At 38.1% G+C, this 17,858-nt stretch overlaps 1 protein-coding gene across 5 annotated transcripts in view; it reads right to left on the bottom strand.

Moving 5' to 3' along the window:
* LOC133653992 (AMP deaminase 2-like) overlaps window positions 1–17,858 on the bottom strand; it is a 99,177-nt gene that overhangs the window by 12,232 nt on the left and 69,087 nt on the right. For all 5 annotated transcript variants that reach the window (XR_009826804.1, XM_062053906.1, XM_062053932.1 and 2 more), the window contains exons 7-17: window positions 16,098–16,239; window positions 15,931–16,020; window positions 15,567–15,696; window positions 14,272–14,466; window positions 14,066–14,197; window positions 13,834–13,997; window positions 12,255–12,381; window positions 12,020–12,183; window positions 11,812–11,932; window positions 5,982–6,155; window positions 5,794–5,904 (exon numbers count right to left, since the gene is read on the bottom strand). Coding sequence is in view for 4 of the 5 variants with exons in the window: in XM_062053906.1 (XP_061909890.1) it covers window positions 5,794–5,904; window positions 5,982–6,155; window positions 11,812–11,932; window positions 12,020–12,183; window positions 12,255–12,381; window positions 13,834–13,997; window positions 14,066–14,197; window positions 14,272–14,466; window positions 15,567–15,696; window positions 15,931–16,020; window positions 16,098–16,239 (1,550 nt within the window). In the remaining variant the exon portion in view is untranslated. The remainder of the gene's footprint in view (window positions 1–5,793; window positions 5,905–5,981; window positions 6,156–11,811; window positions 11,933–12,019; window positions 12,184–12,254; window positions 12,382–13,833; window positions 13,998–14,065; window positions 14,198–14,271; window positions 14,467–15,566; window positions 15,697–15,930; window positions 16,021–16,097; window positions 16,240–17,858) is intronic.

The raw sequence follows: 17,858 nt of genomic DNA, 5'->3' as shown, positions 1-17,858 counted from the left end.
TTTGACACCCCTGGCGTAGAGGGTAGAGCGGCCGTGCCAGAAACCTGAGGGTTGCAGGTTCGCTTCCCGCCCCTTGACATCCAAATCGCTGCCGTTGTGTCCTTCACCCTTGCCCCCAGTGCCGCTCACACTGGTGAATGAATGATAGGTGGTGGTCGGAGGGGCCGTAGGCGCAAACTGGCAGCCACGCTTCCGTCAGTCTACCCCAGGGCAGCTGTGGCTATGAAAGTAGCTTACCACCACCAGGTGTGAATGAATGATGGGTTCTCACTTCTCTGTGAAGCGCTTTGAGTGTCTAGAAAAGCGCTATATAAATCTAATCCATTATTATTTTTACGTCACTTAATAACTACAGCAGCACTGAGAGCAGACTCTGTTAAACCACCTCTAGGTAATGTTGCAATTTTAATTTTGCAAAGTAATTGAGTCAAAAAAACGCTGCAACATAAGGTAAAGGGGAACTGCACTTTTTGGGCGAATTTTACCTATCGCTCACAATCATTATGAAAGACATGACGACGGATGTGTATTTTTTAAATGCATTCCAACTCGTAAATAAATGTAAATAAAACTCCGCCAGTGGAAGGTTCTTTATTCCGCCCATAGAACCCAATAAAAACATCCAAAAAGTGTCAACAATAAGCCATTTATATTTAATGACTTGAATATTAACCAAGTATTAGTGATATTATTATAAATGCTAGCGTAGGCAAACTATTCGTAGCGGCACCGTGATCACTAGTGTGTATGCCTATGTTTACATCATCGTGCGGTAAAATGCTTCTTCGTTTCCTTTGCTCGTGAAAGTTTATTCTAGATCATAAATCGTACCTCCCACCCAGACAGTAAAAGGACGAGGACGTATTCCGACAATTTGGTACACTTTGACAGCCAATTTAGACCCGAACATTGTGAAAACGACATGAAAAGGCGCTCGGTTCCAAACCCCTTTTTTCGTAAGCATTATGAGTCATTCTTCATCTAAAACGGGACTAAGATAAGATTCTATCAGTCAACATCATAATGACAACAGACATTATACAGTAAGTGATGTTTTATTATGTTTGTTGACTCTCAAAGTCTGCAGCGAGCAATAATCAGTGATGTTGAAAAAAAGCGAACGTTGTGATGCGTTTTTTAGATTAAAGTGCCAAAAATACGTAAATATTAAATGTTATTATTAATGTGCCCGTTACTACATTACATATATACTTACAGCATGTATATAAAACCTTAATGGAGGTGTTTGAATGTTTTTTAAGGGCAGAATAAAGAGACTCCCATAAGCTCTTGTATTTTTTTTTTATTGAATTCTAAATATTAAATAAATTAAAAAAGCAGTTTACATCTGTCGTCATGTCTTTCATAATGATTGTGAAAGATAGGCAAAATTCCAAAAAAAGTGCAGTTTCCCTTTAAGTAAGGCTCCACTTTTATGCAAATGCCCTGGCTTGATGCTAATATACATTGGCTTTACTATTTACATGCCACTGTCTAGCATTAGCAATTTTAACTTTTTAATTTCAGCACCTTTAAATGTGTTAATAAAAATTACAACTAAGATGAACGTTGAAGTCCGGTTAATTCGTACAACACTTACAGTATTAACACTTTGTAGGGTGCCGCAAAGACTGAAATGAAACACACCATAAACTATACACTACTGCCATCTAATGTCTTGAAATTGCAACTGCAATTGCAGCTTTATGATACACATGCAGATGATACTCAGAAATGTGATAATAAAATAAGATAACACCTGGACAACAGTTATCATAATTAGCTAATTTTTAAATGTTGCAATAAAAAATTTGATTTTATTATTAAAAACAATGAATATGTTTTAACACACACAAAAGTACAGAAAAATTGTACCGTTTAGGCCTTTTTCCACCGCAGGAACTTTCCCCTTCATCCTGGTAAATGAAAACCACTGCTGCGTTTCCACCAAAAACTACCCAAGGTAAATAAAGTTCCACAGGAACTATTTTTAGTTCCTAGAAATAAGATGCTAATTAGTGTAACTATCTTGCAGTGTTTTACTCAGTAATAGTCTTTGAATTAGTATGCAGTTTGTTTATGAATTTTTAATTCATGTTTTCAATACGCAAAGCGGACGGATTCTTTTAATCGTACTTACAGAGGAAAATAAAGTATTTGGTCGGACTTTAAAGCGGCAAGGTGAGCTGCTCACTGGGACTGCGACCTCGTCGTTGAAGACAAATGTGAAATGAAAGAGGGGTATAACGATAATATTTGATGTGATTTACTAACTATTTACTTTGTTGTCAGTCACATGCCATTGTGTAGTTATTCGTCTCAACCCAAGTGAACCGAATGTTAATGCTAACAGGCTAATGTTAAATCTGTGTGTGTGTCAATGTGAGAGTGAATGTTGTCTATCTGTGTTGGCCCTATGATGAGGTGGCGACTTGTCCAGGGTGTACGCCGCCTTCACAAGCGGTAGAAATGGATGGATGGATGGACATTAATGTTGTCGCCGTTAGATAAACGCTGACGTTTATTATTATTTATTTTATATATATATATATATATATATATATATATATATATATATATATATATATATATATATATATATATATATATATATATATATATATATATATATATATATATATATATATATATATATATATATATATATTTGTATTTACAGCTGAAATAGAACATAAGCAATCGCCTGACCCTCATGAAGTCATCTTTTACTAAGGGCACCACTTTCTGACTGTTGGACACTGTGGACAAATGCCTGACTTTTTATGTAAAATTCAGTACACTTTGTTTTTAAATCAAATCGATTTGTATATGATTGCTTTGTATTTAATTTATATGCACTTCAGTAAAATAAATATGACCTAGTATTGTTTATTTACATTGTGTCAGTGTAGAAATATACTGTACCACTCATCCATACGTCATCAGCGTGATTTGTATTAAACTACCTGAGCTGTGAAACTAAAGGCTCCAGGAACTTAAAAGTTCTTACAGTTCTGGTGGAAGAAGGCCTAATGTCTCTTGTGATCATGTTAACATTTAAGTTAGCTAACAAGTCTAGCTAGTCGGTCCATAAGTTCATCAAAGTGCAGTTATCAAGCACGGTTTTGCGATAATTTTTATATAATACAGTAATAATACCTATTAAGACTTTTAGCGTGGCTTATCATTAATAGCGTTTATCATTACGTCCCTACTCCTGATGTAGTTTATTTCACTAACTCCACAAGATGGCAGCATTTGAAGCACTGGGAGTAGGAATGTAATGATAAACGCTATTAATGATAAACCGCAGTAAAACTCCCGAAGGTTAGAAGTACAATTTTGAATTAAAATGATTAAAAAAAACTTTGATACACTCATGGACTAGCTAATGGTAGCTTGCTAGCTAGCTTAAATGCTAATATGAAGATAAGAAACATTAACGTCTTTCCCCATTAAGAAACAACAAATTGTTTTTAATGTTTATTACTTTTAATATTGGTTGTTCGACTGATCTGTTTTTATTCTTGGTGGTTTCTTCAGCGTCTTTGAGTGTCTTGAAAAGCAATTCTTGAATAAAATGTATAATTAATATTATGAATTAAAACAGAAGATAAAACATATTTAAACACTAAAAAAAACAATGCCTCTAGAAGCTAAAACAATATTTAATGTTTCTTCTGTCAATAAAGTATATTGTGTGTATTTATTTCAACATTTTTTAAATGAAACTTGGTTAAAAAAATTCAGTGTGTGTTAGGGGTGAAACGGTACACAAAAATGTCAGTTTAGTGCATACCTCGGTTTAGAGGTCACGGTTCGGTTCATTTTCGGTACAGTAAGAAAACAACAAAATATACATTTTTTGGTTATTTATTTACCAAATTTGTAAACAATGGCTTTATCCTTTTAACATTGGGAACACTATAATAATTCTGCCCACGTTAATAATGATAAATGACAAATGGGTTATACTTGTATAGTGCTTTTCTACCTTCAAAGGTACTCAAAGCGCTTTGACAGTATTTCCACATTTACCCATTCACACACTGATAGCGGGAGCTGCCATGCAAGGCGCTAACCAGCAGCCATCAGAGGCAAAGGGTGAAGTGTCTTGCCCAAGGACACAACGGACGTGACTAGGAAGGTAAAAGGTGGGAATTGAAATCAACATTAAACTGCCTCAAGTTGTTGCTCAGATTAAATAAAATGACACAACTTTTCTTCTACATACAAAAAAGTGCAACATTAAACAGTTTCAAGTCAACTCATCATGCTTAATTTATTACAGCATTTGGGAAGCCTGTAGTGGATTTTGATTATGTAAAGGTAATATTTTTATCAACATGTGATAGCAGGGACCCTGTCATTCAAAACTAGGCTGCTCCATTACTAATGATTAATGTAACTATAGCTGAAAAAAATTGTACAATAGCAATAGGAAAGACTATTCATCCCTGAACACCATGGAGTTCATGTAGGCTTTATGATGCACTTACATTATATGAACTATCAGAGACAGAAACTCTTCATTTAACATAATGTCCTTTTTTGCTGCTTCAACACAGCTCAATCAACACAGAAAAAGGTAAAGTGAAATAACAGACAGACAGGGCTTTGCTCTCTCTCACACACACACACACACACACACACACACACACACACACACACACACACACACACACACACACACACACACACACACACACACACACACACACACACACACACACACACACACACACACACACACACACACACACACACACACACACACACACACACACACACACACACACACACACACACACACACACACACACACACACACACACACACACACACACACACACAAAATGAGCTAACGTTACGCTAAAAGCGAATTAGCCTTCACTTCAAGCCAGGACTGTGAGCGAGCTGAGCTGCCTTTTATATTTCTAGAACGTCAACGGGCTCATAGTGATGTTAATAGTAGTTGACTGGGAGGTGTTTATCATAATTTGGGGAGAGTCCGCTGCCTGATGCTTACCTGCGAAACGCTAAGCACTGACTACATGCGCTCTGAATACGCACTGCTGATTGGCTGTTACCGCTTTGCGTGCAACCAATCAGATGGTTGTGTGGGTGGGACAATGCTGGGTGCTGTGTAGAGTACTGACAGAGACAAGAGGCAGAAAGCAGAGCAGCTTGTTAAGACTTTAGCTTAGGCGGCTACTTCATATGTTTGTGTTGAAACTCGTTCGATACACCTCCGAACCGAACCGAAACCCCCGTACCGAAACGGTTCAATACAAATACACGTACCGTTACACCCCTAGTGTGTGTGTGTATAAGTACTTTTTGGGCACATTTAACAACACTGTGATAATAATGATAAGTATATTTTCATATCATTACATGAGTGTTTGCTCCCCAGTTTTTGTTTGTATCCAAAATCTAAATGTCATGTTTAATAATATAATAACGGCACTTTTCTAGACACTCAAAGCGCTTCACATAGGAGTGAGAACCCATCATTCATTTGTACAACTCATTCATCATTCATTCTCCTGTGTGAGCGGCACCGGGGGCAAGGGTGAAGTGTCCTGCCCAAGGACACGAAGGCAGCGGTTTTTTTTAATGGTAAGAGGCGGGGAGCGAACCTGCAACCCTCAGGTTTCTGGCACGGCCGCTCTACCCACTACGTCATGCCGTTTGTGTTGATAGTGTTCAACAAAAACAGTTACAGAAGTGAAACAGGCACATATGATGTATTAAAAAAAAAGAATGGCAATAATCAAGAACGCAATTTACCTTGTGTGAAAATCCACTCATGAGAACACTGTTTCTTGCCAGCTCACACATGTCACAGGAACTCAGCTTCCACACTTGTGTTGCAATGCTGTACTCCTCCATAAGAGGTTCCTGGGCACGCACACACACACAAACAAGTGAGGATAACTGTATTTCCCCGGCAAAAGAAGTGCCGCCCTTGTGCTGACCTTGGTGAAGTGGAACTGGAGGGGGTCGTCGGTGGACAGGGACACAATGAGGCCTCTCGACAGATACTCCGGCAGTGGATTGCGGTGGTAACTGAGGAACAGGCTGTTGTTGCTTAGCGGCGACATGGCGATGCCGATCTGAGCTAGGTAGTACAAATACTGCAGCACAGGGGCCTGAGGACACGCACATGACGCACATGACAGAGACAAACACTTTTCTTAACTATTGTCGTTTTGAAAAATATAAATTGCTCAGTCATGAATCGGGTGCGGTGTTGGAAAAATTACTTTCAAAAAGTGATTAATTATAGTTACTAGTATTGTCCCGCTACCAATATTTTGGTACCAGTACCAAAATGTATATTGATACTTTTTGGTACTTTTCTAAATAAAGGGGACCACAAAAAATTGCAATATTGGCTTTATTTTTTTTTTTAAATCTTAGGGTACATTAAATATGTTTCTTATTGCAAGTGTGTCCTTAAATAAAATAGTAAACATACAAGACAACTTGTCTTTTAGTAGTAAACAAACAAAGGCTCCTAATTTAGCTGCTGACGTATGCAGTAACATATTGTGTCATTTTCCATTCTATTGTTTGGTCAACATTATAGAGGGACAAGTGGTAGAAAATGAATTATTAATCTACTTGTTCATTTACTGTTAATATCTACTTACTTTCTCTTTTAACATGTTCTATCTACACTTCTGTTAAAATGTAATAATCACTTATTCTTCTGTTGTTTGATACGTTAAGTTAGTTTTGGATAATACCACAAATTTAGGTATCAATCCGATACCAAGTCGTTACAGGATCAAACATTGGTCATATTCAAAGTCCTCATGTGTCCAGGGACATACAGTATTTGCTGACTTTATAAACATAATATAAATTATTTTTAAACGAAAGAAGATTTTGTGATGCTAAAAAATAACGATGTAATCATAGTAGTATTGACTAGATACGCTCCTGTACTTGGTATCATTACAGTAGATGTTAGGTGTAGACCGGTACTTTTTACATGCGGTAGAATACCAAATATGATTCATTAGTATCGCGGTATTATACTAATACCGGTATACCGTACAACCCTAATAGTTACTTATTACTTTGCCAAAAAGTAATTAAATTAGTAACATAACTACTCTCTAATAAATGTATTAATTACTAGGGAAAGTATTTTTTGCAGTACTTGGAAAAACAAACAAACTGAAACTATCTGGCATATGCAGTTGAAAGATGTTTCATGAATGCAGAGTGTGTGAGCGTGAGCCTTTAAAAGGCGGTGCCTGTTGCCAAGTGCTGTGTGACATGACTGTGAGAGGCAGACAGAGCAGCATTAGCTCAGCTGTGTTTGTGAATCTTTTTACTGGATTGTGTTACCCCTGGTCAGTAAAGAGATGTGCTTCCATGGCTGTAGTCTCCTTGCACACAAATGGGGTATTATGGGATAGCAAGCTTGTCACTTTAATTATTGATTTGTTGTTCATTATTTCCACGTAATAGTAGAAGTAGCATTGGTACTTACAAGTTGTGTGTTGTTTGCTGTGTGATGTTGCCTCCTTCTATTTGATATCAACTTAATTCTAGTGTGGTGCTGGTTGTTGATCTCTTTTGTAAAAAGTTACTTCCTGCATTGAACTTGCTGTGCTTCTGGCGCTGTCTTGTTGACATAAAACCACATTACATTACATCAAACATTTTGCTAATGACATTGTAGGAGCCAAATATAGAGCCATACAATCCTTGAATCCATGTTTATTTTATTATTTTGAGTGATTGATGTGTGTATGTCAGTGTGCACCGTTTGCAGGTGGTGAAAAGTTCCCACGCAGGCCCATAAGGGGCAGGAGCGTGCTGGGCGCGTGATTGGCAGTCGGGCACCAGCATACCGTCTTTGACCTCACCTGTCTGTAGACCTCGGCTTTATATAGGCTACCATTTATTTTGTTTCCCCGAGTATTCTGTTCCTTGATTTTTATAAATAAAACAATCTTCAATTGCGCTGCTTGATCAGTTTGAATTAGTGGATGGATAGCGGGAAAAGGAAGAATACGTGACAAGGAAGGCTGTGTATGGTGTGAGTCAGACAAGATGCCCGCGCCACAAGTGGAACAAACATTTGAAACAAAGGGGTTATAGGAACAATCACTTTCAGTGTTTTATGCCACTTCAGACATTACATCAGTAATTGATTACTTGTTACTAGTTAAAGTAACGGCGTTAGTAATGTTGTTCTTCCAAACACTGATCAGGTGATGACTAATTATTTCCACGTAATAGTAGTAGTAGCGTTGGTACTTACAAGTTGTGTGTTGTTTGCTGTGTGATGTTGCCTCCTATTTGATATCAACTTAATTCTAGTGTGGTGCTGGTTGTTGATTTCTTTTGTAAAAAGTTACTTCCTGCATTGAACTTGCTCTGTACCGAGGATGTCGTTGTGGCTTGTACAGCCCTTTGAGACACTTGTGATTTAGGGCTATATAAATAAACATTGATTGATTGATTGATTGACTAATCACTACGGACACGGGATTAAAACGTGACAGTATTTCTGTTTTAGAGAAAAGCTTTCTGGCGGGCAGACTGCAGTCAAAAGTTCACTTGACTTATTTATTAATGTTCACAAGCATTTTCGGCTTAATATTGGTTCAATAGTAGATATATTTTACTGTTCCACAGTGTGCTGTAACTAATGATTGTTTGTGTTTTTAATTTCTTTGTGTATTTGTGTATGTTGTCTCAGTTTGTCTTGATGCTGAATTACCGTCTGCACAACCATATTTTACCTTCTGGTACGAATAAAGAAACTTTGCTTCCCCCAGCAGCAAGACACCACTGCGAGCAACCCAGAGATAAAGCAAACAAAAAAATTGATGTGTCCATTTATAGTTAAAGTTATAAATTAGATGTATTAACAAAAATAAAAATATATATTATTTTACTGTATGTTGAATTAATATGGAATATGTAATAACCAAACATGAACACATTCTCAATTTATATATGCAGTGTAGGGTTGTATGGTATACCAGTACTGATAAAGTACTGCAGTACTATACTGCTTTTGAAAAAACCTGATATCGTTTTTTCATCCATATGATGCTGTGCGGCGGTACTACAGAGCGAGGTGCATGATATTAAGTGTGTCAAAACGCACGCACAAAGCGCATACAAGCAATAACATCTTGGAGAGGAAGATTGGCAAAAAACGACAATTCTACTGGTTAATAAAGAGGGTGCGTAAAGCGCAATATGGAGGTATTTGGCCTTCAAAACTAACAAAGGTGACGCTTTAAATACGCCTCGTCAAACGTGGCGATTAGTATTACCACCTTTGCTTCAAGTTCAAACTTAAGTAAACATTTAAATAATAAGCATTCAGATCCGCACAAAAAGTGACAGGTAATAATGTCCTGCTGTTCGGCTCCCATGCAGACCGTAGTCGAGGAGCACGGGGGGACTCTCCATCCAGGGCCGATGTTTTCGTCAGGGGCAACAGTACACCTTTCACTTTATCCAGCAATGGGTCTGCTAAACTACGCTTTCGGGTCAGAATGACAAGGCCGCCAATTCATGACAGTTGCTTTATCATTAGTTTTGCAGGACACAACCGGAACCGTTCACTCCACTGCACACTCTACCTCTCTCTCTTTCCTCGCCCACTCACTCACTGACGTCACTAAGCCAACACATTGCCATTCTCACAAAAACACATACGCTACTCCCAAAACATAGTTAAGCAGCTCCCCTGCTGTGCACATGTAGATAGGTAGACGCAAACACAGCTGCTTGGCTTGATGCCAAATATTAGCGGCGTTAAAACTGCCCAATTAGTGTAAACTAATGCAAATGAAATGACTATAATTTGTGTTTTATCTTTACCAAAGTGTGTTTTACCTGCTACATAGCTGATCCGTGTACTTTTATCCATAGTTTTGTTTTAGTATTTACTAGTAATTGTGTTTTTCTTAAAGCGCTGATCAGGAGTGGCAACCATAAATCATGAAGCATTTAATATAATGCCAAAAATGCTTTTTATTCTATTCTAACCCAACAACATAAGAAAGGACTTTCAATAAATGCGTCAAGAAATGAGGATTCTTCAAGAAGAAGTTATTGCAGTGAAATGAGACAAAAACATGCTGAGGAATATCATAGATTAAATGGATCAGGATAAACGAATGAATGATATCATCGTGACAGGGCATCGAATTAAACCAAGATCCTATGCAAAAGCTGTGAATAATGGAGGAGAACCAGATGAAATGGATGTTGCGAAAGCAGAACAGCAAGTGTTCAACTTTCTGCAATAAAAGGAAATTGTAATTGACATTAATACCATCGAAACATGCATCCAACTGAATGGAAAAAACATCAACACCACTCCAGACATCCTTGTGAAACTCGTTAAAAGAAAATCTAAAATGGCACTGCTGAAACGGGGTTAGAAGCTGAAGGGAACAATTGTGTACATTAATGAGCATCTCACAAAACGTAATGCTGAAATCGCCAAGAAAGCACGTGACTTGAGAAAGCAGGGAAAAATTCAGAGAACCTGAAGCACAAATTGTAAAATCTACATCAAGTGGAATTGAGGTCCAGAAGCAAGACTACTTGTTGTCCATGACATCAAGGACCTGGACAATTGTTAAAGTGGACACAACGACAATGATAATGGAGTCGGACGGAAAACAAACACCTGAGTTCAACACCAACACTACAATGTTCCAAGGGACCACTAAACAAGAAGACCTGCATTCAGGAGCACATCCCTCTACACTTATAGAGATTATTGAAACAACATCAAAGAATGTTGAACAAGAAAATATAGAACTGAAAAACTTCTGCAACAAAGATCACAAAAAACAGGATTTGGACAATGTTATAGACCCAGATACAATTTTTTTCTCCCACATCAGTAATAAGCTTTTTTATTTTACAGATGAACAATATAACACCAACAGACTTATGGAGTACCATTTTGGCAACACTAAAAATTGGCCCGAGTGTGTGAATGTTGTCTATCTGTGTTGGCTCTGCGATGAGGTGGCGACTTGTCCAGGGTGTACCCCGCCTTCCGCCCGATTGTAGCTGAGATAGGCTCCAGCGCCCCCCGCGACCCCAAAAGGGAATAAGCGGTAGAAAATGGATGGATGGAAATTGAGAACAGGAAGTGAACAAAAGTGTTAGCAACTGCTATGTAAAGGAAAAGGGGTCGGATTAAAAAAGCTTTAATTCTTCCTACACCTTTTCGAACATGTTGAAAAGAGAAACTGGAAATTGTGATGTATCATGTTGTATGTTGTATGTTGTATACATGTTTGAAATAAACTCAAACTCAACTCAACCTAATCCTTGATTATGGCAGACTATATATAATATTGAAAATTGCTAAAGTGTTCTTTGAGTGCAACAAAAAAAGCCCAGTGTGTTTAATGCCTTTTAATTTCTCTTTTAACCTTTTAAAAATATTCTTTGAGTGCAATAGGAAGCATATGCTTAATGTATTGTAAGATTTTCTGTTAAAATAAAGCAGATATTAAAATTTTTTGTAGTTCCCTTTATTTTGAAAAGTACCGATATACATTTTGGTACCGGTAACAAATTATTGGTATTGGGACAACCCTAATGCAGTGTTTATATAAGGATATGCACAAAAACGCTCATGAAGGGGATGATATGCTTGTAAAAGTCACCGTATCGAAACTGCACAGTAGCCTACCGTACCAAATAATTGTTATCCATATTGCTCATTGCAGTATGGACATTTGGTCCTAACCTTACATATGATCCATAAGTAAATGAGACAGTATGTGTGGTGCTGACCTTTCTGAGCAGCAGACCATGAGAGATGTTCTCTGACAGCATGAAACCCGACACCAGGTGGTGGATTGGCCCCGCCTCCCCGCAGTGAGGTCGTAGCACAAATGTATGAAATCCTCGCCTCCTGTTTTAAACAAACAAACAAAAAAACACAGACATGTACTGTTAAAATTTTGTTTCGTTGTTGGTAGAACTGCTGCGTGGATGTGACCTCCTGAGGTGGTTGAGCACGGTCATGTTAGCGTAGGTATAGTAGAGATAGTACGAGTAGGGCGGGTTGTCCTCCTCTCTCCAGTTGGCCGGCAGAGGACTGTCCAGATTGAAAATGTGGTGCTCAGGTTTGGACTCGTCATCCACGCTGTCAAAACCCACAACCTGTTACGACCAAGAAGCGTTAAGTCTCAGCTGGCGCGAATGAGCTGGAGACAAGAGGTGCGTTGGCTCACGTGCTCCAGGAAGAGATGCAGCTCGGGATGACTGCGGGGATTGATGGTGGCTTCAAACAGCGGCAGGAAGATGTTCTCCAGCATCTCTTGGAAATTAGCCAACTGCTTCTTTGTACGATATACATCACTGGAAATACAGGAAGAGGAACATTTACACCGACGGCAAAAATATAATTACACATCTTGTCTGACATGGACTTTTTAATCACTTTGGATTTATTTTGACAGAAATTGCCAATAATAAAGTATTTTTTATACCTACCTAATTTTCCTCCATTTGTGTGAATTTGTTATTAGATTATTGTATTTTCACGTGATGTTTTATACTTTAGTAAAAAGAACAAGGCGGACAGGGAAATTGAATGATACGCTTCTGCTTAGACTTTGTATGTGTAATACGAAACTGTAAATATTTGATACTTTTTTATATTAACATATGTCCTGCTTTAGACTGCAATATTGTTCAATGATTATTACATATGTCTAGCTTGTCTGCTTAGCTGTTGCGTAGCTGCCAGCTCCTAGTAGCCTATAGCCTACTATGTTTACCTTTTTGTAAAGCAGAAGAAAATATCAACCTGGTGTGCTTATTGGAGGACATTTAGATGTTAACTGGCTGTACAGCTTTGCACAAGTACCGTATTGCTCGGACTGTAAGGCACACTTAAAATCCTGTAATTCTCAAAAAAATGTGTATGAACGCTTCATTAATTTATTTTATGTGGCGCTGGGAGCCTTAGGGCGCTGACATTTTGGGGATGTCACTTCCTGTGCAGTACAGTACACACGGGGCGTGGCCATTTTGGAGAGGTAGACCCGCCTACGTCACATCCTGTTTACGAAGTCCATTACTCTGTCGCCACTTGCCAGTGCTTCAGCGTTTGTTTCTTTTCATGCCATTCATCAAGTTTTGTCTACGGTATTTTGCCAAAAAGCCAAAAAACAGCCTGGAAAGAAAGAGGGAATCGCTGTGGAATTAGAGAAGACTTAGAGAGGATAGGGAAAACAAGAAAACCCCAGAAGTAGAGGACTCTCCTTAGGAGCAGTAACACGCTGCCCCTCCTTCCTGCCCCCTCTTCTCTCTTCTCTGCATCAAGTCTCAGCCTTGAACGCGTTTGCCTCCTCTTGTGGTATGCATGCCAAAAACATTCATGGGGAGCAAGGTAAATAAGTTGTTACTTTTTTAAATTATTGTAGCAACAAGGTTGATAATGTTTTTGAGCGCACCAAAGGGACTTTTGTGCACGCGCGCGTTAACAGTTCAGCTCGCTTTGTTGCAGTTTCGATAATGAGATTGTTATTCTAGTACCCCCTTGTGTTTTTTTTATATACATTATAGTGTCTTCACAGAGAGTGCATTTTTTTACTAAAATAGGGACTTTTGTCGAGGCTTAAACCAATTATTCATATTTACATTGTTGCTTCACTATACAAACTTTTTGATTCACGGACCATGTTCACACACCTACGAAATCAAAGCTCCACTGTATTGGCTTTTGTCTTCTTTAGGTACTTTGTGTGTGAATAAGAAGAAGCAGTGATGACTTTGGTAATTAAAAGCTGACGAGGTGTGACTTACAAAAGACGGGGTACTTGGATAAGCCAACGCACGTTATCCGAATACACCCGATGTTTGACTGCCCACTGGGCCAGCTTGTCCCATTCGTCTCTGGAACGCCCGTAGATAGACAGCCGCAGTTCAGAGTTCTGGTACTTGCTCTCCTCCAGGTCTGCCATCACCTCCTGAAAAAACAAACAACAACATAGGAGATTCTTCTGGTAGCTATTTATAGTATCAAAATAGTACACACCTTGACAATGTGTGCAAAGTATTTCCCCTCAACATGGTTGTCAGTTTTGATGAAAATCTCCCTCAGGATGGACTCTCCGATGGGGTTGTATTTGGCATTGAACTTGTCAAAGCGGTGGAACGTGTTGCGGTCCTGTAAAAAGCAAGGTAGTGTAACCAATATTGTACTTTCTCACAGTTTGTTTGACGTTTGCTCCCGTTTCTCACCGCATGCATATCTAGCGTGTCCACGCTCAGGTCGAAAGCCGTAAGATTCATGGTCTCAAAGACCTCCTTGAGAGTTTGACCCCGGCCGCGCTCGATGTGAACAATCTCCCCAGGGTATTTCTTCATGGCTCTTTTGATGAAGCGCAGCAGGTGCTTCTGGTTCATGCAGGACGAAGCATGTATGTGCGTGTCTACCTGGAGACACAGTTGCAGGGTTTGAACATTTGTCGGGACTTCACCACATTAGCTCTTGTGCAACCTTAACATTGACTATACACACACTTACACTTAGGATCCAACAGGGATCCGCTCATGAGTGTCAAGTTAACAATAAACCTATATTTTATCCAATTATAGAACGTTTTTCTTATTTTTATGCTTTTTTTAATGTTTTATCGCCTTTTGGGGAAAAATAACTGTACTTTTATACTGGAAAAATGCAAAGTATGCAATATTCATAATAAAATAAGTTGCAGAGTGGAATATTTGAGGTTGGGTAATTACAGCTTTGAATAGGTCAATAACTTAAGACAACATTGATTTTGATACAGTAGACAAGTAGACAGAACATATTTTTATAGAATGAGCAAGAAAGGAGGCAAGACTTTTGAGTTTATTGAGCTTACACAAGTCTTTATATAACCGCCCAAGATAATTTTCATTGCATTTCAGCAGGTGAATGGCATTTCCGCTCATCAAAGCTCTAAGAATTATGGTAATGTTTTTCTGGTGCCATCTGGTGATTACGGTGTGCAATTACACTAAAACAATATTTGCTAGTTTTCCCATCCATCCATTTTTTACCGCTTGTCCCTTTTGGGGTTGCGGGGGGTGCTGGAGCCTATTTCAGCTGCATTCGGGCGGAAGGTGGGGTAAACCCTGGACAAGTCCCCATCTCATCACAGGGCCAACACAGATAGACAGACAACATTCACACTCACATTCACACACTAGGGCCAATTTTCAATTGACAAAAATTTGATTAATTCAGTTTACATGGAGAAAATATTGCAAAATACAAGAATTATAGTCCGTAAAAAGTGGCAAATTTAAATGGAAGTCAATGAGGCCGAAAGAGTTCTTAAGAGAAGATATGTACACTTTAGTTTATATCCTGCCCAACAACATTGCAATCAAAGAGATTATGCAATTATATAAGAAAAAAAATTGTGGAAAGATTCCCTGACGAAATTTTAGAGCGCTAACCTTTAAACTGAACAACTGTTTTGGGCCCTAGAGGTGTACATGTTAAATTACATTTAGTTCATCTTTGAACTGGAGAAAGAAGCTCCTACTTTGCGTATGTTGTAGAAGTCTCTGTGAGGGACTTTCTTCTGGGATGCTAGCTCCTTCATCTCATTCAGGAGGATGTGCATCTGGTATTTGGAGCTCAGGTACTGTAGGCGACGGTAGCAGAAAGACTTCCTGGTAGAACACAGAGGGACAGCTTTCGGTTAAAATATAACCACTGCTTTTATTGAAGTCACCCAAAGTTTAGAACATTCTTAGCAGAATCAAGTTGAACTGTAGAATTTACATTAGTACAAATAAACCCAAATAAAAAGGTAACACACATCCTTGGCCGAGTGAAAACGAGGCTAATAAATCAGCAACATTTGCAAAGGACATGGCATGACAGTAAAAAAATAAAACACTTACACCGGGCCATTAATAATGAGAGCCATCATAACGTTCATGTCGGCAATGTATTCTTTCAGGTCAGGATAGGGCAGGTCTAATTCTGTGCTTCTGTATAAAAACACAGAAAATCCGCATAAATACTTAAGTGCTAATCAAAGATTGTTTTTGCATTTATATGAACATACTTGTCCATGACGCTGTTCTTGGTGTAGACATGCATGACGCCGTCTACCATCTTGCAGCTGTATCCCGCATCCAGGGGCATATTTTGGGGGTCCTGATTGTCGTATGGGTGCGTCTCAGAAACAGGCGGGTGGACGGGGGCATCTGTTTATAAAATGAAGGCGAATCATCAGGTGATGTGTTCTTGTGAAATATTTGCCATTTGACTGCTACATATCCAGTAGGGCTGTGAATTTTTGGGCACCCCACGATTCGATTCAATTCTTGGGGGTAACTATTCGATTCAGAATCGATTCTCAATTCAAAATCAATACTTTTTTTAATAACATTGGATGCCAGTTCTACGATTAACTACATTCCTCCATAAAATAGATAAACAGCTCTGATCAATATCTATACTACTTAAAAGAAAACTAGGTTTGTTTAATAAAATGCTTCCCAAACATTTCATAAAGTTAAATACATATAAGGCAACAAGATAAGTATCAAACACTTCTCTTTTCTTAAGTAAATCTGTACAGCAAATATGGGCATCTACAAACGTATATCAACAATATTGTTTGCCTGAGTGGCTGGACAGGACAGATTAGATAAAAAATGAATAAATACAAATAATATTAAAAAAAAAAAAAAAATACAATTTAGATTTTTTGAATCGATTATTGATCAAAAATCGTTACAAATAAGAACATTTTGGGGTTTTTTGACACCCCAAATGTTCAGTTTGATATAATGTGCATCAAAATAGATATCAGCTGACTGCCTAAATATGATGAATGAGCAGAATTTCCATCAATAGTCTTTTTTATTATAATACAACAACGCTTGGATTCATTTGACCCACATGCGATTTACAAATTGGCTAAACCTTAACTCAATTAAGAATATCTGGTATGTGCAAGAGGAGACTACACGGCAAAGACTATCCTATTGTACTCAAAATGTTATAATTATTGGACAAATGGTCAATGACTTCTGGTCCATTATTTGCAATAATAATAGCACTCACTAAATGTACAGTTAATACATGCGATCTGTATCGTATCAGCCAATCTCACTAATGGATGATCAGTATCGGATAGGAATATCCCTATAGGACACATTTACAGATAAACAATGATTCACACTCATATTCATACATATTGATAATTCTAAGGAGTCACCAATTAAGATAACATGCATATTTTTGGAATGTTAGAGGAAGCCTGTCGGAAATAATGGATGTGGAACATCGTCACTTTTATTGTACACGTTGGAAGTGTTTGATCCGAAGTGGCACTTTCGCAGGAGGGGAAAACAGGAATGGCTAGAAATTATTTATTTAAAAAAAAAATCGACCATTGAGAGCGCTGCGGTCCGCGTAGTCGATGATACAAGGTTAAATTTTTTTGTAAGTTCACTTCAAGCTCTGTCGGAGGGTTTGAAAGAGGAGCAAGCTGGCGACACGATGCTGTAGTGAGGGCTGCACACTGAAAAATGTTACCATGCGGTGGCCATTTTGATATTTTACTATTTTAAAATCAATAAAATATATAGATTTCATTTTAACCTCTGAGACTCCCCTTAAGTTTGGTCCTAGAAACCCGTAAGTGTCTCAGTAATAAAAATGTTAAAAATAAGTCATGTTTTATTTGATTGATTGATTGATTTTCATTCAACACTTAAAATTCTTGATCAACTTCAGGTCTATCTGTCGATATAAAGTTAAAAAAAAATTTTTTTAAATGTTTAATGCCCTTTTTATCAAAGAAAACCCTGTTTTT

This window comes from Entelurus aequoreus, linkage group LG01, assembly GCF_033978785.1.
Source record: "Entelurus aequoreus isolate RoL-2023_Sb linkage group LG01, RoL_Eaeq_v1.1, whole genome shotgun sequence".
Lineage (NCBI taxonomy): Eukaryota > Metazoa > Chordata > Actinopteri > Syngnathiformes > Syngnathidae > Entelurus > Entelurus aequoreus.
The sequence above is the reverse complement of the archived record's forward strand: the minus strand, read 5'-3'. Positions and strand labels throughout refer to the sequence as shown.